The sequence below is a fragment of the Penicillium subrubescens genome, assembly GCF_028828155.1.
Source record: "Penicillium subrubescens strain IBT 31985 chromosome Unknown utg000006l_segment0_segment0, whole genome shotgun sequence".
Classification (NCBI taxonomy): Eukaryota; Fungi; Ascomycota; class Eurotiomycetes; order Eurotiales; family Aspergillaceae; genus Penicillium; species Penicillium subrubescens.
In genome coordinates, this window is record NW_026643156.1 from 3,256,230 (window position 1) to 3,279,731 (window position 23,502).

A 23,502-nucleotide genomic window follows, 5' to 3' on the forward strand; every position below is an offset into this window, starting at 1 on the left:
TCTGTGTTCGTTAAGGAGCTCGACAGGATGACCTGGCGCTTCGTGGTCTTCGACAATATATCTATCTAGTTCACTCGAATCGATATCTCCAGCATTATCGACGATTTACATAACCGGCCGACTGCACTTGATGAACAAATGCTGGCTTTCGAGGCAGCCATCAGAAAGGCCAATAACGCACGCGAAGGCGTAACTACTCTCAAAGCGGATCTGGGTCATCAAGGACGAAACAAAGCCGCCTCTCCAGATCGTCCGGAGCTTGAGAAAAGTGACCGACAAATTTCGAAAGACTGTAGAGCATAGTCGGCCGGTTATGGAAGTGCTAGATGATGCTGGAGACATGAATTCGAGTGAATTGGCGTGATGTATTATTGACACAGCTGCCTCAACTAGCCTCTACTCCCATGTCGTCAAGTGCCACAATAACATGGAGAAGAAGATGTCGTCTGGTCAATAGAGCAATTGGACGCCTGGGGTTTCAGACAGGAACAAAACAGCAAATGTGCTGCCCTGTTGCCTGAGGCATTCAGGCAGGAATATGTCTTGATGCCTCAGGTGTGAGTGGAGCGAGTCCCAACATGACGTCATGCACTGCCCCCCTCTTCCCCCTCTCTTCTCCTTTTCGAACCAGCCACCGCGGATAAGCCACTTTTGGACGAACCAATGACAACCCTCACGACCAGACGCGATCAGAAATGATCCGATCGGCATCGATGACCTCAGATCCAAGCCCGTGAGTGGGTGGTGATCTGTCCATACACGGTGATAAAACGGACACCAGTGGGGCAGCCTCGATTGTTGGTGTCCATTTGAGGGCAACCAGACGATACCCACAGCGAATCATTTTGTCCCTCGGATGTGGCCGTGAACACGGAAGGTTCAGATCGTTCTTTATCATAGAGCTTTGGTCTCTTATAAAGACCGTACCTGCCATTTACCCCTCTTTCGTCCTCCATCCAAAGTCTCCCACCTCCTAGCACCCAATTTGAGCATATCCCTCCCTCTCTTTCAACCATGGACAAGCTCTCTGGACTCGCTTCCAAGTTCGGCGGTGGTGGCAGCAGCAGCAACAACTCTGCCCAACCCAACCAGGCTGCTGGTAACGAGGACTATCTGGACAAGGGTAAGTTGAACCTGGAGAACTTGCTCGAAATCTCCACCCCTTTATACTGACACCGTTTCAGCTCTGGACAGCGTCGAGCGCAAGTTTGGCGGTGGCAAGGTCGATCCCAACAACATGCGCTCCACCAACGAGAAGATCACCGACGGCGCCCGCGACCAGTTCGAGAAGCTCACCGGGTAAGAGAATTTCTGTTATGGCTCGAGTCTCCAGCAGTGGATTGCTAACCATTTAATCTTCTACTTGATACAGAAAGAAGGTTCCCGAGAAGTTCTCTAACTAGAGAATTCCCGGACGAATAACGCCAATGGCTCTCGAATATGTTGTCATCTTTGTATGCCTTCCACACTTGTGACATGGGCATCTAATACCCATGGGTAGATAATGAATTGAATACCCCTTTTTATTATTCCTCAACACTTTCAAGCATGTATGGGCCATACATTTGCATGATATACAGCCAAGTCTTTTGAGACATGGTGCTTTCGACCAAAACTTTTAAACTATATAAAGACTCTCAGGTCTAATACTCTATCTAGCCTTTAAACCCCGGAGTTAACGACTATAGTAGTCTTTTAGCGCTGTCTTTAGGTTCGCCTTGAAGTTACTTAATAAGCTCCTTAAGGTCTATACCCATCTTAATAAGGTATACCTACTTAGAGGTATAAGTAGGCTTTACTTATATATTAGGGAGATAGCGCGTATACCTAAGCTCCCCCTAATTAATTACGCTAATCGATATATCCCTATCTTTATTCTCTTCAAGGTATAGGATATTCGAGGTAAGCGCACTTATAGTTAGCGACTAGACTACGGAGGTCCATCCAAAAAGTATTGCACAGCGCACGTACCACCATTATTATACCACTTAACGCTTTACCAGGCGAATACACACAATCCCCCTGAATAGAATAATCTTCTTCACAATACTACTACTACCTGCCTACCTACCTACTATCGTTACTATGCCGAAGCAGTCAACGCACGCTGATCGTGTAACCGTCGTCGCATTAAGGACGTATACGACTAAAACGTCTAGTGAGATTGCGAAGATAGTAGATCTATCAATTACTACTGTCAATCGCATATATACGCGTGCAATCGAGCGCTGTTTCGATCCGATCCATACAAAGATCTCTGATGAACACGTACAAGATGCACCTCGCTCTGGTCGGCCAACTAAGCAAGATCCTAAGACGGTTGAGACTATCCTGTCGAAGGTGCGCCTTGATCGCTTTGGTCGAGAGAAAACATGCGCTGATCTTGCTGGGGAGCTTAGCCAGGAAGGAATAGAAATATCATCCTCTACTGTGTGGACTATCCTCAGGAAGGCCGGTTTACGGAAAACGAAGCCGTCGAGGAAGCCTGGACTGACGAAGAAGATGCGCGCTGAGCGATTAGCTTGGTGCTTAGCTCACGAGCACTGGACTCTTGAAGATTGGAAGAATGTGATTTTCTCTGATGAGACCTCGGTGATTCTTTTACATCGTCGTAGCGGTTATCGTGTTTGGCGCTCTAAGGATAAAGCTTTTCTACGCTCGTGTATTCGTGAGCGTTGGAAAGGTTCTTCTGAATTTATGTTTTGGGGCTGTTTCACCTACGATAAAAAAGGCCCTTGTCACTGTTGGTGCCCTGAAACTACTCTACAAAAACGTGAAGCAGAGCAAGAGACTGAAGCTCTTAATCAAGAGATTGAACCTATTCTACGCGAGCAGTAGGAGCTAGAGACTGGCGTACGGCGAATTAATCTTCGTCGACAGCCTGCTAGTAAAAAGCCTACATGGAGATTTAAAAAGCAAAATAGAAAGCTTTCACGAGGATCTAAGTGTGGAACCGATTGGTATCGCTATCAAAAGATGATTCTTCTGCCAAAGCTTATTCCTTTTGCTAAGGGATGCGCTATTCAGCGACCAGAAACGATCGTACAGGAAGATAAAGCTCCAGCGCATAACCACTATATTCAACAGCGAGTATTCGATACAGCTGGGGTGCAGTGATTGCTTTAGTGTCCGAATTCGCCTGATCTTATTGCAATAAAGCCTGCATGGCCTTGGATGAAGCGAAGGACCACTCGAAAGGGAGCCTGCCTTAGTGCCTGATTTATCAAAATTCAGGCATTATTCAGGCAGATTTCAGGCATTGGGGGGGGGGGGGGGGGGGGGGACTTTAACAATCCTCTTGTGAGATTGATGTCAAACTTATTTTATTTAGCTAGGGAAACAGGCAGTATTTATAACTTTAGGTACATAGCAGAATGTCACAGGAAAAGACTGATGAGAATCCGAAATAACATAGGGGCATACGAGAGTGTTAGGAAACTCGTTGCTCTTTCTATCCGATGCAATAGTTGATAATCAACATCGTATATCATGAAGCGGTGTATCGGGTATACAGAATTATGCATACGATTGCATTAGCGCGCGTACACATGCACGCGCTCGCTTATTGCAGAGATATGCACACACACATGTTGACAGTTATTATAGTAGGTAACGATAGCGCTTCGAAAGGAAAGACTCCTACTAGAATAGCTACTAAACTAGACTTAGATAATAAATGTGATAAGACGATTTAAAGCCCGTGCCCCTTTAAGGTCCGTAACACAGCGTTAAACCTTTTATAGTGAAGCAGCTAAGGGATAGAGGAGGTAAGTTAACAGATTGCTAACGGTCGCTAGTTTGCTTAGTTAATATAGAGCCTTCTGGTTGTCCCTGCCTACAGAGATCTGTATCGGTACAAAATCAGGTACTAGTACTACGTATAGTCATAACGCGAAATTTACGCGATGTCATATTAGGTTTATCACATCCCGTGACTAGGGTTGCATCTCTCTGTCTCTAGATATAGAAGGCAATAAGGAGCGGCTCTGTAAATCCATAACGTGATGTAGATGTATTTTGGTCTCGCATTCCTCCTGCGGTCGCAGCCGGGATACGAAATGCAAATTTTTTGCAATCTACTTCGAACCAAGGCAGAAGCATTATCGCGACAAACGTGCACTATAATCGAGCTATATTGCGTACTCGAGTCTGCCTTACCTCAAGGCACCAGCGATACGAGCTTTCAACTTAATTGGGAGGCCTAGATACGAATCAACATGAAAATGATAAATCCACTCCGCAGTAGACTGTGACAAAAATATTATTCCAACTTTCTCGTAAATTTGAAGGTCTTGAAACCATAAAGTGGGTTAGAGATAGTGATCAATATGGCAGTCACTGAGGTCGGCTGTATGGGCGTCGAACCTTCACTTGATGTCACGAACGACAATACATCAGAAGGTCAGATTCTGACCAAGCTATACAACTATATTATTACCGCACCTGGAGGCCCACTTGGGGTGTATTGGGGCCTCGAGGCTGAGAATCCGACTTACCTTTGGGCATTTTTTGACTGGGACTCGATTGAGGATCACGAGAACTTTGCCAGAACGTAAGTATGAATCCCTCACAGTCCTGTTTGGGCAATATAGTAACAGAATCATAGTCTTGGCCAGGAAGCCGTAAAGCATATGTCGAAAATCCTCAATCGCGGCTTTTTCACAAAACACGTTGAGGCCACACCATCTTTATCCGTTGCTTTGCAGTCTCCTGTAACGGAGATTATCTTGGCCTATTTTGACCCGAGTATTTCACCAACTAAGAGAGATTCAGCTATTGGATATCTCAAAAGTCTCGAAGACGAAGACCTCAAGAGCCTCTCAGGTATCCAGGCATTGAGCTTCGGGTGGGGGGTGGAGAACGACTTTCCGTTAAGAGGTGGATCGGACGATCAGAAAGCATCTATTCTCACATCCTTCATTGGACTTGATGGTACTGGTGCACAAAGGAAGTTGAGAGACTCGTTTGTATTTGAGAAGCTTTTACGCTTGTTGCGGAGCGTGGAGGGGATCATCAAGGTGGAAACTTTCTCTCTCAGTTTACGAACCTTGGTCAGGAATACGGAGACAAGAGAGTTTTAATGGTATCTAACTTCTCTGTTGAAATTGAACCCCGCAATCAAACCTCTATCGTGGTTCGATGATACAGTGTGTAATATCTTCAATGTGCAGGTTCCATATCTTCGTATTCCTGGGCCTATCGGGCTCTCATCCAGGCACTAAGGTTTGAACAGGAGGCTGACGTCTTCATCAGCTGGTCAAGCAATCGTGGTAATTCGTACTTAATTGAGGACATCCGTAACGAATAGAAGCAATTGGTTTCTAAAATATCTACATCCCTGATTGGGACCCGCCATAAGTCAAGGACGGTCGCGCCAACCATTTAATTCTTATGGCGGCATCTGCGGCTTCTATACCATCTCTTATCTCCCTCCCTCCACAGCTCTCCCTCCCTCCACAGCAGATCTTAAAGAACGGATGCAAGATAAGACACGCTATGAAAATGACACCAGTAAGCCACATTCAAAAAAGAAATTGGAAAAGAGGGACTATTATATGTGTTTCCGGTGGAAATAAAAGCCAACGCAGCCGAAATAGTTAGTCGTAAGTTACCATAACTTGACGGTTAACGAGAATATCAGCTTGGCCAGGGTTTTGTCCATTTTCCAGTATGACCTTCTGGCTATCGCCATCGCTCAAGCTGCCACGTGGGCCGCGGTCGACCTCGGTGGTGGTATGATTAAGGTGCTTTCCGCTCTCGAGCTCATAGTTGCGCATAAACATGGCACCTCCGCTACGGGAGCCACTCAAGCCGAGCGACTTGTGGTAGTTGTTGTTGTAGTCGGAGGTCTTCCCGTCGCGAAGGATGCGGAAAAGCGGACGGAGAGTTGCGATGTTGCCGACCATCATTCCAATGCCATTCTCGGCGAATCCCCAGATGACGACGTTTGCGACTTCGAAAAGGTAGTCGGTTTGGCTGGTAAGAGCGACTGTGTATTTTAGGCGGATACAGGCGGAAAGTGATGCGCTAGAGTAGAGAGACAATGTAAATTACCGCTGCGGCAAATCGAGGATCAGGGGATAACGAACAAGATTCCAAGGCCCATCAGTCCCATAATCGAAATCTTGGTGTTGCGATTGATCTGCACGTTCCAGAGCAAAGGTACCGGGCTGTGATATTATTGGATCGGTATCATTCACATAGTATAGGTAGATGTGGTGAGGACTTACAGGAAAGCAGTCACCCAATCAGTAAATATGTTGACGGCGGTACATGCGTAGTAAACGTTGGCGAGGACATGGCTGGGCTGACAGTGGCCACCATGTTTGAGGATTTCCGTATCCCAAGCAGCTCTAATATTGGATTAGCATGATTCTTGCATAGGATTTCTGAACAGGGGGTCATACTGGACGGGAATGCAGTTGACCAGAATGAAGACCAACGCGATGATGTTCATCAAAACAAACATAGCAATGACGACGTATTGCACATGAACATACGCTTTTCTTCCTTCCGCCACACGGATCAACATCCAGCTGATACTGAGTTTGATTGGGATGATAGCAGAGCAGTAGCCAACTTCGAAGATCAGAAAGAACTAGTCAATTAAAAATTAGTATCGCCGGGGTTTGCAAGTACGATCAGAGTGATAACCACCTTCTGCGCCTCCGCTGAGTATTTCTCATTACCAGGCTTCGCAAGAGTAGTAGTGTGAGCACCAATTCCATTGAATGCCCCTCCAAGACATCCAGCAACAAGGACGAAGAATGGCGCCTGTTATTACGTTAGATGAATTCTATTGGGCTGCATGAGAGGGTTATGGGGGAACAAACAAGTGCTGCCGTCATGATCCAGTCCTCGGGTCCCCATGATCTCCGGCTGAGTCTGCAGTAAGCGCGCAAACCGAATGTAATCAGTGCCAAAGTCGTGAGCAGAATCGTTGTGGCTGCCAGCCCTGGGGCTGCATCAGTGTAGACTACCATGACTTCGCCTTGTTAACCAATTTCCACACCTAAACGGCTATGTGATACTATCAAGAGTCGCTAGGCAATGAAGTTAGACATAAGCATTGAGCGTAAAGCGGAGTGGAATGGAAGGAACAGGATCGTACGGGGTAGAGCACGAATTATTAATATCTGCCAGGTCACTTCCGATGTCGAGAAAGTTGGCTCCTCATGTTAAGCTAGCGTGATGATCTGGTGGCGGCGGACAAGCGCCGAAAGACAATGGTCAGCAGGTGGATCTAGATCTTGTGGATTACAATACGAGGATCGTGTACTATGACCATTGTGATTCGCTATCGAGTGCTAGTATCTGATAGCTTTGACATCCAACAAACCGGAAAAGCCCTTGACCCTCAGGTGGATCTGTTAGCCTTCGGAGATGGAAAACATGAATCTCCGCACACCAACGTGGAAGCGGCAAAATGCCGTCCCAAAAGCCGGTCCATGGTATTGAGCTGACACTTACTCCGTAATTCTAAAGACCTAAGGGTGAATATACCGTGTACTCCGTAGATGTACTTCTTTGCAAAGCAGAACTTGCCGATATCCAGCTGGTCACCGTGGATGACCCGCCAGTGTCAAACTTGGCACTGACACAACACGCTATAATGACAAGACCTAGCACACTAGACCAAAGACCAGGCATGGAAGCGGGAATGACGGAAGGCGCCTTGTTCCTAAGCTAAACAATAATTTTCAGACCAGCTCTACTCCGTTAAGGCCCACCCCATTTCACCCCTGCATGAAGCACTACTGCCTTTGCCGCGAAACGAAACGGAGGAACGGGCTAAGAAGATGGTGAAAATGCGCAAAAGCTTCGGTACTAAGAAGACAATCGCGATGAGAATCGATTTTTGCTCGATGTCGTTGATTATTCCCGCAATCCGCGCACGATAGTCATCGGAGATCCCTTCATAGTGAATGGAAGGAAGATACTCCGACTGCAAGACTGCAGATCTAAAAACTTGCATGAGTCAGTACCTGCCATAGATTATTTTGCAAGGTACGGAGTAGTTTGAAGAGTATTACTCGTGGGCATAAACCCAACCCACCCTAATTGAACATAGTCCAATCGAAAACCTGACCTGACCAATCAGCGTCGAGGGGGTCTTTTCTCGAAGCCTAGCCTTATAGCGCGGTCTCGGCATTTCCGCACGCAGAATCTAGAATTCAGAAATCATTTCGCTTAAGCGGCTCGCCAACCGTCCTGTTCTCCACGTCCACGACCGTGCACCTACCGCCTTTGTCATTCGGCGCTGCTAGAGCATCCTTCGAGAGATATGATTCGATTGATCTGCAAGCCATGGCCGATCTTCATCTGCCTTTACTCGGCTAATTCGCCTTAGTTTACCTTTGTACGGAGTAGAATTTGAAAATAGTATCCCCCCCCTTAACGACACATGGGCTTTCTTTCCTGATGCCGCCCTTCCGACCGCGCTAGATAAAATTTAGCCGGGAAATCTCCACAGTTCTTTTCTGGGTGTATTTCTGGTACTCCATACAGCGGTGTTGATTAGTCTTCGTCACTCTTTTTTCTGCCTCACCAAGCCTTTTCTGCCGGCCCTGAGAAACCTCGCTAGTCTTTACATGAATTACCTACATCTCTCAATACTTAGTATACTATGTACCGACAGAAAGTAGTGTGGGTGGGCTGAAAAGTACGGATAACGATTTAGTTCTTGTGTGGTTCGCTCGGTGACCCCTACCGACGAGGCCCTCTCAGAGACATACTATTGCACGGTAGTGCCACTCAGGGGGCACGGGAGGTGCTGGAGTTCTTAGGCTCTGGCCGCCTGTGTTCCCCCAGACTCAAGAGTTCTGGAAGTTCCTGGGAAGGAATTGATGACTGCAAGATGGGGCGGTCGTTGCTTCGATGTAAGAATACTGGATGCATCGTAGTGGATTATTTGATAGAGTGTGGTGCGGAAATGCTGCAACTAATGCAGAACTACAGAAATCGCTGATCAGGGGCGAATCGGGGATTCGTGGAAGCGTCTGGGTGGACATTGGGGGTTCTTTTGATGTGTTATCACAGTCTGAGCGGCCCGATGGGTCAAGACTACAAGGAGAGAGGGACTGCCGCTTCTTAAAGACTGGATACGGAGGAGCTGCCTTGATGAAGAAAGAAATTAGAACATGTTGCTTTATTGTATCAAGACTTTATTCTGGTTGTGGGATCCCCTATGGCGAAGACAAGACACCAACATCCACGCCCAGGCGGAAACGGCGCGGGTGATAAAGGTCCAGATGGGAGATTTAAGGTGCCTTCCCCGGGGTCAGAGAGTCAGACACAAACGATGGGTCATGTCAATAATAAATGGTTCATCAGGACATCGCCTTGGCGAACCAACATGCCGACACGGACGGATTTGCAACCGCCATAGGGGGAATGACGGTGCGCGCAGCCGAGCACACGGGCTCTGCTCCCATGGAACATGAGAATCCCGTGTTGCATATAATCGTCTGTAATCTCCTCCCGAGGCTGATGGCCCACGTACAAACGTCCCTTTGAGACCCCAGCGTTTGAGGATTTCATCCACTGGTGAAATCAGCTGCTTCGCCGGCCATATGGCTCGAAAGGGAGAGCTGCCGCCACAATGGCCATCACGATGTACAATGCGGCACAAATGAAGATTGGCACAGGTGTTTTTGTCTGTTGTCGGTCAGCGTTGGTCTGATATTCTCATCAAAAACATGGAGCAAAAGGTCAAACTCACATTCGCAGCCTGTCCAACCACCGCACTCACGATGCCCATGATTCGGTTCAGACCGATAGCCACCCCATTGCCCGTTCCGCGATGCGCAGAAGGGAAGACCTGTGCGAGTGATCCGGGTTAGTCCAGTCGAAAAATAATTCGCAGCCGTAAGTGAAAGTGGAGAGACCATACCTCAGGCGTGTAGGCATAAAGTGTGCCGTAATAGATGTTAAGGCAGAACGAGATGGCACAGGTAAAACCCAGATTCTGACTCGCCGTGCGCACTTGTGTGTAGCAGAAGAAGAAGACCATGGTGACCAAGGCACCGATGATCATGGTTCCCCGGCGACCCCAAAACCAGCGAGAACGACACATGAAGCCTGCCAGAACTGGACCAAAGATGGAACAAGTGTTGTTGATGGCATAGTTGCGCCAGGTGATGTATTGGCTGGATTCTCCGAACTTGGCGCCTCTTGTAGCCAGGTAGGAAGGAAGGAAGACATTATACAGGGGATAAGCTAGACCGATTAGAAGCCAAGAAAACCATACCAAAGTGGTCGACCAGCCCATTTTTCGGGTTGCATAGAGGCCATGCAAGTGGTGAAGCACTTCCTTGGGTGAAATGAGACGCTGGGAAAGTCCCGTTGCGGTGGTTGAGCGGGTCTGACTCATCCCACAGGCTTCCAACCGCTCGACAGTGAGACTGCAAGGTCGTTTGTACTTTGTTGCAATGTTTTGCAGTACTCGGACTGCATCGGCATCTTTACCCTCGGCCAGCAAAAACTTCGGGGTCTCTTCTAGTCGAATGATAGTGATTCGGAGAACGGAGAGCACAAAGACAAATGCACCCGAGGTGTACCAGATATAGCGCCATCCTTGGTTGTTGGCTCGCGTACAGTTGGTGTCATCCTCACATGAAAAATTTGGAAGGAAGCCCCAGGCAAACAGACCGGCAATCAACTGGCCCAGACCTGTCGGATGTGAACAATTCAGTCAGTTGAAACTCCCATCAAGTGCGTGGAACGAATTATCCGACACGTACCCCACCAGGCTGCCATCAACGTTAACAACCACTGGTCCCGACTGGGCAGATATTCGAGAAACACAGTCGTGTCGAGAACCAGGTTTCCTCCCGCCCCGAAGGCGCTCAAACAGACAAAGAGGCCCAGCGTGACCCAGGATGGAGAAGCACCCGCGACAACGGTAAAGACAGACGAGACAAACAGTGAGACGTTGAAAGCAAAGCGGCGCCCAATGATGTCTGCAGAAAAGCCCCAGAATATGGCGCCCACGAGCATGCCCACATAAACTGCAATAGTCAGACCAGTCGAGTATCCTGGGTGAAATTCCTTCTGAGCTTGGACAGAGATGATGGACTGGATCAGCAGGATCAAGGAATCGACAGCGTAACCGAAGCCGTTGAGGCAGAACAGTTTCCAGTGATGAGGGGTGAATCCAATCTCATCGATGGCCTAGATGGTGACAGCAGATTGCACGAGTCAGTTTGAAGTGCCCAGTCAACATGACAAGAGAGATCATCAGCGCGTCCACAAAGACTCACATCGTTCACCAGAATCATCTTGGCCGCGAGCACCGCGTCAACTTTCTCCCCGCCGAGCAGATCATTTTCTCCATGGCCGACGGATCGGTCCTCATCGAAAAAGCGATCACTTTGCTTCTTCTTGCCCACCTCGGCGGCCTCGGCCGCGGAAAACATGCCGGCGGACTGTTCGACATCCATATTGCGCAAAGAGTGATATCACTCAGGCAGAACTGGTGCACGGTGTGACAAAAGCAGCTCTCTTCAGATTTCAAGACAACAGTACATGTGCAAAGAACTCAGGACTCACGCGAGCGGGCCATGGGGGGGGGGGGAGGGGGCAGATGTCCTCTGCATTTAAAGACGCGATGCGAGCTTCGCGCCATGCCTCGGAGGTTGCCAGGGGAGTCTTTTTCCATGCTTCATGCCGATGGTTCCATTCGTCGCGCTTCGCACACTGCTATCAGGAGCCCACATTTTTGCACGCGGCATGACTCTCCAGTCTTCCAGGGGCAGGCCAAATCCATCTCTCTCTGGGAAAAATCGCAAGCTCAGGGAGCCTCCCAGTAAGGTCAACTCCCCCACGCGGCTTGCGGATTGGCGTTGATTGGCGTGGGACAGTTGCAAGACAGGGAAAAGGTGGATCGGAGATGGGCGATAAACCAATCAGAGATGAAGATTCCATCCACCAGTCCAGAAGACGATCAGCCACATGGAGGAGCCCATCGGAAAAACGTCCGTGCGGAGGCCAAACCCCCAAATCGGGCAGGGATCATCTGGGTTGCATTGTACATTGAACTGTGGTCTGTACTGTGGATAGTTCAACCAACTGACGTTAACAGAGTGGCCAAGTCGCATTTACGACTTCATGGACAACTTGAGAACTCCCTCTCCATGCTATGATGATCAGAGGGAACCTACTGGTCAACGAAAGCCACAAGTTACCACCTGACATGGTCATCCTGCCTCACTCATGCTGCATGCTGCATGCACATCAGCCGCATCCATCTCACTTACCTTGGGGTCCTGTGCGGTCATGGGCCGTCCAATAATGCACGTAATCTTCAGAGATACGGTTTTGAACTTTGGCAGTGTTAATCTTCACGCCGAGGGCCCACATACCCACACATGCTCTGAGAATATATTGTCAACGGCCATGAATGGCCGATAAAACATTGTTAGGTCAGTACAGACAACACAGAAATCTTTCATGACTCGTAATCAACTCGTGCCAACCTCCAGCTTACCACATTCATTGATAGCCCTGGACAGATCAACGGTGGTCAAAAGAACCTTAACCCCCTGCATACCACGTGGGACTCAGCGGGCTTCAGCTTCGGCATCGGCATCGGCCTCGGCATCAACATCGGCACTCTATCTCCACGTGGAACCCAGCCCGTGGTTCGAGCATCCACCACGTGGGCCGCGAGATGTGGGAGTATTTAAGTTGCAAATATTCTGGAATGGAGATCCATGAAAGGACCTCGCGGTATGTTCTCATCAAGAAAATCATCGCCGGAACTTGGTTCAATGTGGGTGTTTGGATGTGAATGCTTGCATTCTGTTGTATTTGCCATCCCTACAGGACCTTGCTTGGGAAATCATACAATGGGGAGGGCAACTCATCAATGCCAGGACCCTTTGCGACACTCTTTGGGAATCCCCCACACACAAATTGAATTTAGGGATTCGGTTGCCATGGGCATTGGGTCATAATGGACATCTTCGCAAGTAGATACACAAGAATTCAACAAAACTGATGCCATGCAAACCATGAGCAGGCCACACACAGCTACCCTTCTCTGCTGGGATTTCTCTTCTCCATCCTCCTCCTTTTCCACCGTGCCATATCAAATGACAACACTCAGCTCAACCCACACATCGGCCCAAATCCTTCATGTCCTTCGATCGATCATCAACATTATCGGCCTCTCATTTGTGCTGGTTCACAAAATCCAACAGCGCGGCGTTCACCTCTCGAGGGTGTGAGGCATTCAAGAAGTGCGCTCCACCCTCGACTGGGACCAGAGTTGCCGATGGTGATCGTGTGAAGAGTTGGATCTCTTCTCTGGCATTCGCAATGGTGTATACAGCGTCCTTGGTGCCCTGCAAGAGATCAGTGTTGAGCCAATTAGTATAAATGATATGGGAACTTACATGCAACCACAGTACTGGGCACTGGATGTCCGACAGTCGAAAATGAAGTGCGCCTCTTTCTCCCAAGTTGATCGCGGCCATGCGAATCCGTCGACGGCCCTCATCTCCCTGATAGTTGGACTTGATTGTCTTCCGCCAGAATTCATGCACCTCGGGCGTAACTTGGTTCAACCCAATACCAATCACCGCATCACAGTACACATCATCCGGCTCAAAGTTGGGCGTGGCCTCGCTGCTGGCCCACTGTTTCAGAAACCTTGAGACAATCGCCGGGCCATTCCAACAATCAAGCTGGCGAGTGCGCTCCGATTCACAGTCCATGGAGGTTCCCATTGGGATGATACCCAGAATCTGACGGGGTATCACAGGTCAGTCTCCATCCATTCGAGCGTTTAACCCATAAAAATGAAGTCACCTTTTCCGGGCGCAGCAGGGCCATCTGAACGGTGACCCAACCACCCTGACTGGTTCCCAGAACAAATGCACGATCAATTTTTAGAGCGTCCAGTACCTGCAGGTTCATCTCTGCAGTGTCCCAGTAAGTCCAGTGCTCGCGTGCTGTTCGTGTTTGCCCATGACCCAGGAGCTCGATTGCAACCAGGTTCATCTTGTCGGTCAATGATGCATCATTGAATTGGTCGCGGTAAAGCTCCGAAGACGTGGTAAAAGCATTGATCAAGACAACAGTCGGCTTTGCAGGGTCGTACTCGCGAGGCACCTGGTATGCCACATCGATTCCTCCCAGATGGGAGACGCGGATCGTCTTAGTGTTGACCATGACTGGAGAATTCAACCTTCGTTCTTCGGTAGAATGCTTTTTGTTCTGATCGAGCTCATTTTCTCTTTTTATTGTCACTCCGACGGACTTTTCGGCTATTCATGGACCCCTCACAGCCTATTTTGGCGGGGTATTCGCCCTTTCCGGAGCAAGTCTCAAACTTAGTATTATTGAAGTAGGGTGGATGGTAATTCAAATCAGAGGGAACAGATCTTCAGAGGTTTCGGGTATATGTCCATTAATACTATAGCTCCGAGTTTGTTTGGTAGAAATCCTGACGTGTCACTCTTAGAAGCCTTCAGCCAGCTCCACCACGGGGCCCGTGAATCGTTTCTTTCCGCCGAACACATAATAGTAGACCCCGCCGATAAACATCCAGCCCATCGTGACCACAACACAGTAATTCATGTTGTCGGGCGTCACCGGCTGCACGGTTGGGAAAGTACTGAAGACCATCGCCAAAATCAACCACAACAGAGCAATTAAATTCACCACGGGGCCCCAGCGAGAACCGAGGTTGAACATACCCGGTCCCAAACCCCGAACTACCTCGGCGGTGGTCCGCCGACCATAGATGAGCATGAACAGAATGGGTGAGAAATAAGACGCATACATGCCGAGGATGGCCATGGACAGCACCGCATTGAACGCGGTGGAACTCCCCAGATAAATCAGACCCAACAGCATCTGCAAAAACGAGACCACCAAAATCATGCGCACGGGAACCTTCACAGTCGGATTGACAGTAGACAGGTATCCAGACGCTGGCAGTCCGTCATCGCGAGCAAAGGCCCATGCTGTGCGACTGGTTGAAGTCAGTCCGGCAGCATTGGCGGCCACGGCGATCAGGGTAATACACAGGGCCAAGATGGATGCACCAGCCGGGGAGCCAGTGACATTGAGGAAGAGTTGCATGAAGGGAAACCCGATCTGGGACGTCAGCAGGCTCTCCAAGTCTCCCAGTGCGAACAGGAGCACGATGGCATAAACGAGGCCGATTAGTCCGTTAATGGCCACACTGCCCACCATGGCCAGTGGCACGTTTCGAGAAGGCTTGGGGAGTTCTTCACTCAAGTGACAAGCTGCATCATATCTGTGGCAAAAACGTCAGTTCATGATACCAGTCTTCTTCCGGGACTATGAGGGAATATACCCGAGGAATGGATAAACAGTGCTCAGCAATCCGACCAGCCATGAAACTCCATCATTACTCCATCCACTCGTGTTTGAAAATTCCGTAAAGACATACGAAGCGGAATGTTTCGAGGACATGGAACCAAGGACAGCCACAATTGCAATGAACCCGACAACATGAAGAATACCTGGTTGCGGAATGTTAGTTACACCTTATCCATGCCATCTCGATGTGATGATCTCTTACCAGCAGCGGTATTTGTGTGCGGCAAGATCTTAGATCCCCAAATGTTAATCGCAGTCGAATACGCGATGATCAGCCAGTAGAACAGCATCCCCTGCCATCGCGCCGGAATGTATGAATCGGGGTTGTTGAGTGTGATCAGAGCTTGCAATTGCAGACCAGCAGCAAAGGCTGCGGATGCGGCGAGCACCACTTGGCCTCCGATCGAGATCCAGCCAGTGAACCATGATGCTGTGGCGCGGTACGACGCCGGTGTCAGGCAGTGAACCCAGTGATATTGCCCTGGAACATATCCGGTTAGTATTCGATATTGAGAAGGTAAAACAAGTGAAAACGGAAGCGAAGTTGGACAAAAAGAGGGCAAGGTGGCTTTGGTTGAGACTCGAGAAGCAAAAACATACCTCCAGCGGTCGGATAAATGGAAGCAATCTCGCCCAGCGAGAGCACAATGAAAACAGTTCCGACCAATGCAATGATACTGTTGTGAAGGAATTGTCAGTCAACTCTGGACACACGTTCATCGGAGTTGTACCACTCACTAGTTATAGAACAGACAAGGGGCTCCGCCATTGGTCAAAGCTGTTGCCACCACAGAACTCAATGCCTCCCATGTGGCCATCAAGGAGATCTGGAGACACACAATCGACCACAGGGAGAATTCTCGACGGAGCTCTTGGACATGGCCCAAGGCAGCCAGTTGCTCCTCATCGCTGATGGGTTTCTCGGGAGCCACCTTGGTGTCTGGGTCGATGATAGAAGTCATGGGTACTCACAGTCCCGTTCAATTCCAGGTCAAAAATGTGATGTTGTTTTGGAAAAATCGGAATGAGCTAGAAATGCCCAGACTGTCTCATTGCATGTTGAGGAGGGTGATCCACAAAATATATAAAGACTGAAAGGCCAGCCAGGGGGTCGAGATACGCAGGATTAATTGATCTTGTGAGCCAGCCTCAGCAATATGAGATTCCGCGATGGCAGATATTGGCTTTTCCAGCATCGCCAATCATGGTGTCTGGTATGGTTGCAGCCCGGGGTTGATAGGACGAAGGGCTCGTTCTTGATTGTCCTTTTTCTCCACCGCTTATCTTCCCCGCATTTTGGTCCAGCTCCGATGGCGGAAAGTCCCCGCTTTTGGTCCCATGTTGGTAACTTTTTGATGGCAATGGCAGGTATTAAGGCTTGATTTCTGGGCAATAACCTGGAATAAAACTTAAAAGGAAAGCCCGACATATCTTGAAAATGGTCAATTACCCTCTTTTGTGCAAGTGTTCGCATGTTTAATCTCGAAATGGGGTGTCGGAAGCTCGAGGAAGTGATGTCGAGACTTTAGGTGCTTATCGCTGATCCACCTGTTGGCCAAGGCCGGAAATTCCGCGTAACAAAACCACCTGTACCGTTTTGTGTTGGGCATTAGGTTGACCGCCTGCTTGAAAGGCGGTCGCCGCCTTCATTAACCATCTTTTAATTGGCCAGATTCGAATACTGCCGGCCGTACGCGCCACCAGGTCATGTGGTTTTCTGTACCGCCCTGTTCACAGAATGCTGAAGATTGCGCTCGGAATGGCATCGGAACGTACCGACCTTCATGTACATTGGTGGAGATCAGAGCAGAGCACTGCAACACAACCAACAGCCAACATGGTTGTAACACTACTTAAGACTCCCCGTATACCCCTCTCCTTCTCTCAAACGTCAAACCTGCACACATCACCATGATTCATCCCCTCGCCATCCTCTCCGAGGCTGAAACAAACCTCGCCCGGGACGTTGTCAAGGCAGCCCACCCCAACACAGTGATCGACTTCCGGGAGATCTTCTTGCAAGAGCCACCCAAGACACAGCTCGTGGAATTTCTTGCACTCGAACATGCCGGTCGCTTGAGCCCAACCACGCCTCGGCCACTTCGTCTGGCACTCTGTCAATACGATGTGATTGGAGCCGATCGTGTTCCCCAGTTCCACGAATCGGTGGTCGATGTGGTTGCTCGCAGTCGCGTGAAGCATACCGTCGTGGGCAAACAGCACCATGCCAGCTTGACATTGTGAGTGCTGCCTCACAACATGGCGACGAATGGAGAAACCTTGTCAATTGGTCGTACTCACACCTTCCATCAGGAGCGAATTCGATGTGTTGGTGGATCGTTGCATGAGCTCGCCCTTGTTCCAAGCAGCCCTGGCCGAGTTCAAGCTGCCCGAGGGATTTGAAGTCGTGATTGAGCCATGGCCCTATGGTGGCCTGGATCATACCGATGAGAACCGTCGTTATTTCCAGGGACTTTGTTTCGCTCGCGATACTCTGTCGGGCAACCCAGACACGAACTTTTACTCCTACCCACTGCCTGTGATTCCCGTCATGGACGCACACACACAAGAGATCATCCGAGTTGACCGACCGGCAACCGGTGGTAATGGTGATGGTCTGACCGAGCAGACCTTCAAGACAGACATCATTGGACATTGCAAGCCCTCCGAGTACATTCCCGAGCTTCTGCCGGAGGGAACACGCAAGGACCTCAAGCCTTTGAACGTGGTGCAGCCCGAAGGACCGTCGTTTAGAGTGACAGATGATTCATTGGTAGAGTGGCAAAAATGGCGCTTCCGTGTGGCTTTCAATCCTCGCGAAGGTGCCACGATCCATGATGTCTGGTATGATGGCCGCAGTGTGATGCATCGCCTGGCAGTTAGTGAAATGGTACGTGTTTCTTCCTTCATTGGCTTGGTATCGTGTGCGTCAGAAACTGACCTTCGCTCCTTTCTTTGCTCAAACAGACTGTCCCTTATGCCGATCCTCGACCGCCATTCCACCGTAAGCAGGCTTTTGATTTTGGTGATGGTGGTGGTGGAAACATGGCCAACAATCTTTCCCTCGGATGTGATTGCCTCGGTGTGATCAAATACTTTGATGCTGTGATCACACAGGCCGACGGTTCCGCCCAAAAATTGCCCAATGCGATATGTCTCCATGAGCAGGATAACGGAATAGGCTGGAAACACTCGAAGTGAGTAAAAGTGAAGCCCTGGAACGGCTTCAAACATTCGCGACTTCAGGGCATACCCGACTAACAAATTTCTATAGCTGGCGGACCGGTCGGGCCGTGGTCACTCGCCACCGGGAGCTCGTAGTCCAGTTTATCATTACTCTGGCCAATTACGAGTACATCTTCGCCTACAAGTTTGACCAGTCTGGCGGTATCACAGTGGAGGCAAGAGCGACAGGTATTCTCAACGTCGTCAACATTGATGCCGGCAAGGTCAGCGAGTATGGCAACGTCGTGAGTGGTGGTGTCCTGGCACAGAATCACCAGCACATCTTCTGTGTCCGTATTGATCCTGCTGTGGACGGCTCAAACAACTCCGTTGTCGTTGAAGAATCCCACCCGGTCCCAATGAACCCTGTGACTAATCCACATGGCAACTTCTATCAAGTCACGAAGAAGATTATTGAACAAGCTACCTATCTCGATGCTGCACCCGAACATAACCGCACCATCAAGATGATCAATCCCCACAAAACCAACCCCATCAGCGGGAACCCAGTCGGTTACAAATTCATCCCCCAGGCGACCCAGCTGCTCCTGGCGGATCCCGAGTCTGTTCAAGCTCGCCGTGCTCAATTTGCCCAACACCATGTCTGGGTGACCAAGTATCGGGATGGGGAGCTCTACGCCGGTGGACGGTACACCCTGCAGAGCCAGTTCGAGGTCGATGGTGTGGCTGATGCTGTTCGTCGAGGGGACGCTGTTGCAGACACCGATGTGGTGGTGTGGAACTCCTTTGGTATCACGCATAACCCCCGTGTTGAGGATTGGCCGGTGATGCCTGTGGAAATTTTCCAGTTGATGATTAGGCCTGCGGACTTCTTCGTGGCCAATCCATCGATCGATGTGCCATCGAACAAGAATGGTTCCTCGCGGTTGGCCGATTCGGAATGTTGTCGAAAGGCCCATATTTAGGCTGATTTCTTGGTTGACTAGGCAATTGCAGGCCCATTGTATCATCATTATCCTCATTACAGGATTGCACATATATCATCATTGTCTTCATCTAGACTTGGAAAATATAGTTGGTCATTTTCTGCTCCCCACTAGGTATTGGTCCGCAGACAGCTTCTCTGTAGTTCCTTTGATTTTGAATTTGTTAGAATTTGAGGTGCAGTTTTCTAGTACCTCTCCCGCCAATCTGGTCCCCATTCCAATACATGGCCGAGTTGCTATTAGAATCAACTTGAAACTCCCTTCTCTTCTAGTGTGAACCGAAGCAAAATTCAATCGTTCTTCCCCAAACATCTTCTGCTCCTCATTTAAACTTTAACACGAAGGTTTGACTCCACCAGCGGAATTGCCCAATAATTTCCGCTGCGGCGATATCGCAGCACTTTCATTTCTGCCTGGTGTTATCAACGTATCGCCCCTTCGGCTTATCGCTAGCGTCTTGGTGTCTTTTCTCCACATCTTCCCCACTTCCTTGGCTTTTCACTGTTTCCGAGCTTCCGACACATCTCTTCCTTCTTCTTCTTCATCTCATAGCACCGACAGCCGCGAACACAGGGGTCATCATGGCATCTGCTTCAGGAGGAGACACGGCCGATTTAAGCGAGCAACGACCGCGAAAAAGGGCCAAGTACACTCAAGTTGCATGGTCAGTCATACTCCTTGTCTCTTCACAGTCCATGCACCCGCTAATGATATCAGTAACGAATGCAAGCGGAGGAAGCTCAAATGCAGCGGTGGAACAACATGTTCACGTTGCACGCGTGATCATGTCCCATGCGTTTACAATATCATTGCTAAGCCAGCGGCATCCACTCCGTCGATCGACAGCCCTCCGGAAGACAGGTAGGAAATGGTTCCGCTGCTTCCTTCAGTCCTTTCCGAACGTTTGGAAAATGGGGAACTCCGTCTCGGCCAGCCACTTGGAGTCCTGCTCGCCTTTCCCCGCAAAAGCTCAGCAATCAGAGGCCCCGTTCACTAATGCTGGTTTTGCTTTAGGCTCGCGACGCAGTTTCAGACCGTCCACAGGCAGATTGAGGCACTTCAACGTGACATCCAAGTTCTGTCCACCAGATTAAGAGGAGTCGAATCATCGTCCCGTCCCAAATCACCTGCATTGCCGAGCAGCGCCGCAGCGGGGAGTATACATCGGATTTTGAATGCGCCACAGTCCCCCTCCTACATCGGTCCCACCAGTGCCGAATTTGGTCTTGACCGTCCTCGCATTGCAAATGGAGAATCCCACAACCATGGCGAAAAGGATCATCCCATCACCGGCGATGATGAGTCGTGCTCATCCCCCACACCCCAAAGCCGGGTGCCTTCCAAGGACGAAGGACCAGTGGCACATCAGGATCCGTTGCAGGGTCTAGCTTTGGAGGAGACACTGCGTCTGGTCCAAGTGTACGAAGATAATGTGGCCACAATTTACCCCTGCGTTGATTTGGCTAGCGTTCGCACCTTTGTTGTCGAGTCCCATCTTTCCCGCAGCTCGCGAGTTGGGGACTACTCCCGTCAAACGCCAGCAGCCCATCCAGCCAGAGACTGGTTTCATGCACGTGACATTCAAGTCTTGAACATCTTGCTGGCCACGGCTCTCTTGGTTGAGTCGCATGGTAGAAGCGAGTTAGCCGCTGAGCTGGCGGACTGTGTGGAGGATCGTTTCGCTAGTCGACTGAAAATTGCCCAGGTTGACATGAAGGAAATTTTGATTTTGGTATTGTTAGTACGTGAACCTTTTCGCGCCAGTGTTGGAGCAACGATCATCGCGAATTATTTTACTGATCGACCACTGTAGTCCATTTTTCACTCATACCGCGATGATGAAGTCATTGCTTGGCGATTGATTGGCATGGCGGCGCGTGGAAGTATGGAACTGGGCTTGCATCGCCAAGAGACATGGCAAAGAACGGGAGGAATATTTCCAGGTGCACTCGAATGGCTGTGGGCCAGTCGTCTCTTCTGGGTTGTATATGTCTTGGATCGCAAATGGTCATGCGGAACAGGTCTACCATTTGCGATCCAAGACGCGGATATGGATACCAATCTGCCAGAACCCGGTCACTCGACCCCGTATCTGACCTGCATGATTTCTTATGCTCGCCTCAGCTCGAAGATTTGGGGATTGATTGTCGGCTGGTCGAATCGCTCTCGAGCGGCTACGTCAGAAGGATGTGCCATGCTGGACGCGCAAGTTCAGCAATGGGTGCGCTCCATTCCACGGGAGCTTCGCTTCGATCCCGGCCAGCGCGCAACTGCAGGACCTGGGCATACTGATAGGAATATCATGCTCCAGGTACTGCTTGCACTCCAAGCTAATCAGCTGCGGATTCTCGTCTACCGGCAGTACTTGATGAGCAGTGAACGCATTGCAGAGGATCTGGCCGGGGCATCGATCGCTGTGGAAACAGCAAAGAGCACAGTCCACATGTTGGACTACTTTAGCCGGGTTTCGAACATCTATTTCCAGCGACCAGAGCCATTCAATTACTTCTTAATATCTGCTCTTGCGGCTTTGTTCCTTGCCGTGCTACATGCGCCATACCGATACAGCCAAACCTGTCGACCCGAGTTCTACACTGCCATCGACATGGTTCGCCGCTCAGCGACTCATACTCGGACCTCACGGCGTCTTCAAAAGATCATCCGCAGCCTCAAACGAATTCAGTTGAATGTTCAATGGCACAAGTCGCGGGGCCCCACATCCCCAGTTCAGCATCATCACCGCCCACCAACTCTTGCGAGGAAGGTCCCCGACGCTGGCGATAGTCCGTCCACATCAGTGAAACAGACCTCCCTCGCGACTCGCAATCTGTTAAACAACACGCCACTTTCTCTCCCCACGGAATCTCCGCCCAGTCAAAGGCATCCTCGAGTAGACGATGGGCCCATTCCGCAGTCATCTTCTGCAACACTGTGGCCATTGTCACCAGGCACCGCCATCGATCTTGAATCCAACGACTGTGCGGATCTTAGTAGTTTCTTTGAGATGGCAGGCGGGTTATATTTTGATCCTGATGCAGATGCGCACTTGGCGAGTGGAGTGGGGATGGGGGTCGAAATGTCTCACTCTGACTACGGGCGGGCGCCTCATGCGTTGGATGCGTTTCAGGCTGAAGATGAGGCGTTGACACGGGTGATGGCTGGTCTTCTTTGAAGAGTGGACTTTATTTTTAAACAAGAGGAGGTTAGATTATCCTCAAAGCAAATATACATCATCCGATTCATCACAATTGCCTCGCTCCTTGAATGGCCTTTGCCTGTGTCTGGGGCTAATGAAATGGCCCCCAAGTTCAGTGTCAACCCATGATACAATGGCGTTCCATAAGTTTGAAACTTCGGAGGAACTGAATGACAAACTGTCAGTAATGAGTCAAAAACATGATGCTGGCCCGAGGAGGAATGCCCTGGCTGCCGAAGAGAATAATTGAACATCCATGTGGAGTACTATTTGAACGTCTGATCCTTTTCTCCGGCCTCTGCATCTCGGTTTTTCAACTATGACTGAACTTGTGGCTTGTCTGTCACAAGATGACGTTCGGCAGTTCAGGAGTTAACTACTAAACCCCAGTCTTCCACCATTCACTGCCATCGGCATGAAGAAAATCTCCCCCGCATCGCTCCGGGCCTTGTGCCGATCTCTTCATGCATTGAATGATGGTGGCGCACAGAAGAAGGGGAATTCCCACCAGTCGTCGCGGGGTTCCTGCTTGGCCTTTTATTCCATACATCAGTCCTTCCGCTGTCCTGTTTCTAATCCGTCCTTACAACATATACCCCACATGCGATTTAACCGTATTCTCTCCCACACGAGATTCCGGTGTCATGGCCGTCTGTGTCAGTTGATAGTCCCACTTCCATGATTTGGTCCTTAGCTCCGTGTCTCATGGTTACCTTAGAATATTCATGGTGACTACAGTATAAAATCCATTTCCTGGAACGTGCAATAATTCATCCACAC

General features: G+C 49.7%; 8 protein-coding genes across 8 annotated transcripts; 4 read left to right on the plus strand and 4 right to left on the minus strand.

Annotated features, from left to right (window-relative positions):
• The first annotated feature begins 919 nt into the window (after positions 1 to 919).
• Positions 920 to 1,539, plus strand: N7473_009705 (uncharacterized protein). Its single transcript, XM_057155644.1, has 3 exons — positions 920 to 1,123; positions 1,185 to 1,299; positions 1,373 to 1,539. The coding sequence occupies exons 1-3, from the start codon at positions 1,015 to 1,017 to the stop codon at positions 1,401 to 1,403; spliced, it is 255 nt and encodes an 84-aa protein (XP_057006774.1). The 5' UTR covers positions 920 to 1,014; the 3' UTR covers positions 1,404 to 1,539.
• Positions 1,540 to 4,328: 2,789 nt separating this feature from the next.
• Positions 4,329 to 5,081, plus strand: N7473_009706 (uncharacterized protein; the record flags this gene model as incomplete). Its single annotated transcript, XM_057155645.1, has 2 exons — positions 4,329 to 4,552; positions 4,607 to 5,081. 2 exons carry the CDS (start codon positions 4,329 to 4,331, stop codon positions 5,079 to 5,081), a joined length of 699 nt encoding a protein of 232 aa, XP_057006775.1.
• A 516-nt stretch (positions 5,082 to 5,597) lies between these two features.
• N7473_009707 (uncharacterized protein) lies at positions 5,598 to 6,983 on the minus strand (the record flags this gene model as incomplete). Its single annotated transcript, XM_057155646.1, has 6 exons — positions 5,598 to 6,027; positions 6,090 to 6,170; positions 6,231 to 6,353; positions 6,408 to 6,598; positions 6,640 to 6,774; positions 6,834 to 6,983. The coding sequence occupies 6 exons, from the start codon at positions 6,981 to 6,983 to the stop codon at positions 5,598 to 5,600; spliced, it is 1,110 nt and encodes a 369-aa protein (XP_057006776.1).
• A 2,569-nt stretch (positions 6,984 to 9,552) lies between these two features.
• Positions 9,553 to 11,441, minus strand: N7473_009708 (MFS transporter; the record flags this gene model as incomplete). The annotated part of the gene is made up of 5 exons (XM_057155647.1): positions 9,553 to 9,657; positions 9,722 to 9,820; positions 9,893 to 10,671; positions 10,743 to 11,172; positions 11,262 to 11,441. The coding sequence occupies 5 exons, from the start codon at positions 11,439 to 11,441 to the stop codon at positions 9,553 to 9,555; spliced, it is 1,593 nt and encodes a 530-aa protein (XP_057006777.1).
• Positions 11,442 to 13,172: 1,731 nt separating this feature from the next.
• Positions 13,173 to 14,175, minus strand: N7473_009709 (alpha/beta fold hydrolase; the record flags this gene model as incomplete). Its single annotated transcript, XM_057155648.1, has 3 exons — positions 13,173 to 13,346; positions 13,398 to 13,748; positions 13,813 to 14,175. 3 exons carry the CDS (start codon positions 14,173 to 14,175, stop codon positions 13,173 to 13,175), a joined length of 888 nt encoding a protein of 295 aa, XP_057006778.1.
• Positions 14,176 to 14,463: 288 nt separating this feature from the next.
• On the minus strand, positions 14,464 to 16,316 carry N7473_009710 (uncharacterized protein; the record flags this gene model as incomplete). The annotated part of the gene is made up of 5 exons (XM_057155649.1): positions 14,464 to 15,268; positions 15,329 to 15,497; positions 15,557 to 15,835; positions 15,955 to 16,031; positions 16,093 to 16,316. 5 exons carry the CDS (start codon positions 16,314 to 16,316, stop codon positions 14,464 to 14,466), a joined length of 1,554 nt encoding a protein of 517 aa, XP_057006779.1.
• Positions 16,317 to 17,265: 949 nt separating this feature from the next.
• On the plus strand, positions 17,266 to 19,505 carry N7473_009711 (putative copper amine oxidase; the record flags this gene model as incomplete). Its single annotated transcript, XM_057155650.1, has 4 exons — positions 17,266 to 17,594; positions 17,668 to 18,244; positions 18,322 to 18,551; positions 18,629 to 19,505. 4 exons carry the CDS (start codon positions 17,266 to 17,268, stop codon positions 19,503 to 19,505), a joined length of 2,013 nt encoding a protein of 670 aa, XP_057006780.1.
• Positions 19,506 to 20,107: 602 nt separating this feature from the next.
• N7473_009712 (transcription factor domain-containing protein) lies at positions 20,108 to 22,698 on the plus strand (the record flags this gene model as incomplete). The annotated part of the gene is made up of 3 exons (XM_057155651.1): positions 20,108 to 20,190; positions 20,541 to 21,267; positions 21,340 to 22,698. The coding sequence occupies 3 exons, from the start codon at positions 20,108 to 20,110 to the stop codon at positions 22,696 to 22,698; spliced, it is 2,169 nt and encodes a 722-aa protein (XP_057006781.1).
• Between the last annotated feature and the right edge of the window lie 804 nt (positions 22,699 to 23,502).

Coding starts and splice junctions, on each gene's coding strand:
- N7473_009705 (XM_057155644.1), top strand. CDS start 1,015: ATGGACAAGCTCTCTGGACTCGCTTCCAAGTTCGGCGGTGGTGGCAGC. Junction 1,124..1,184: donor CGAGGACTATCTGGACAAGG/GTAAGTTGAACC, acceptor ACACCGTTTCAG/CTCTGGACAGCGTCGAGCGC. Junction 1,300..1,372: donor CAGTTCGAGAAGCTCACCGG/GTAAGAGAATTT, acceptor TACTTGATACAG/AAAGAAGGTTCCCGAGAAGT.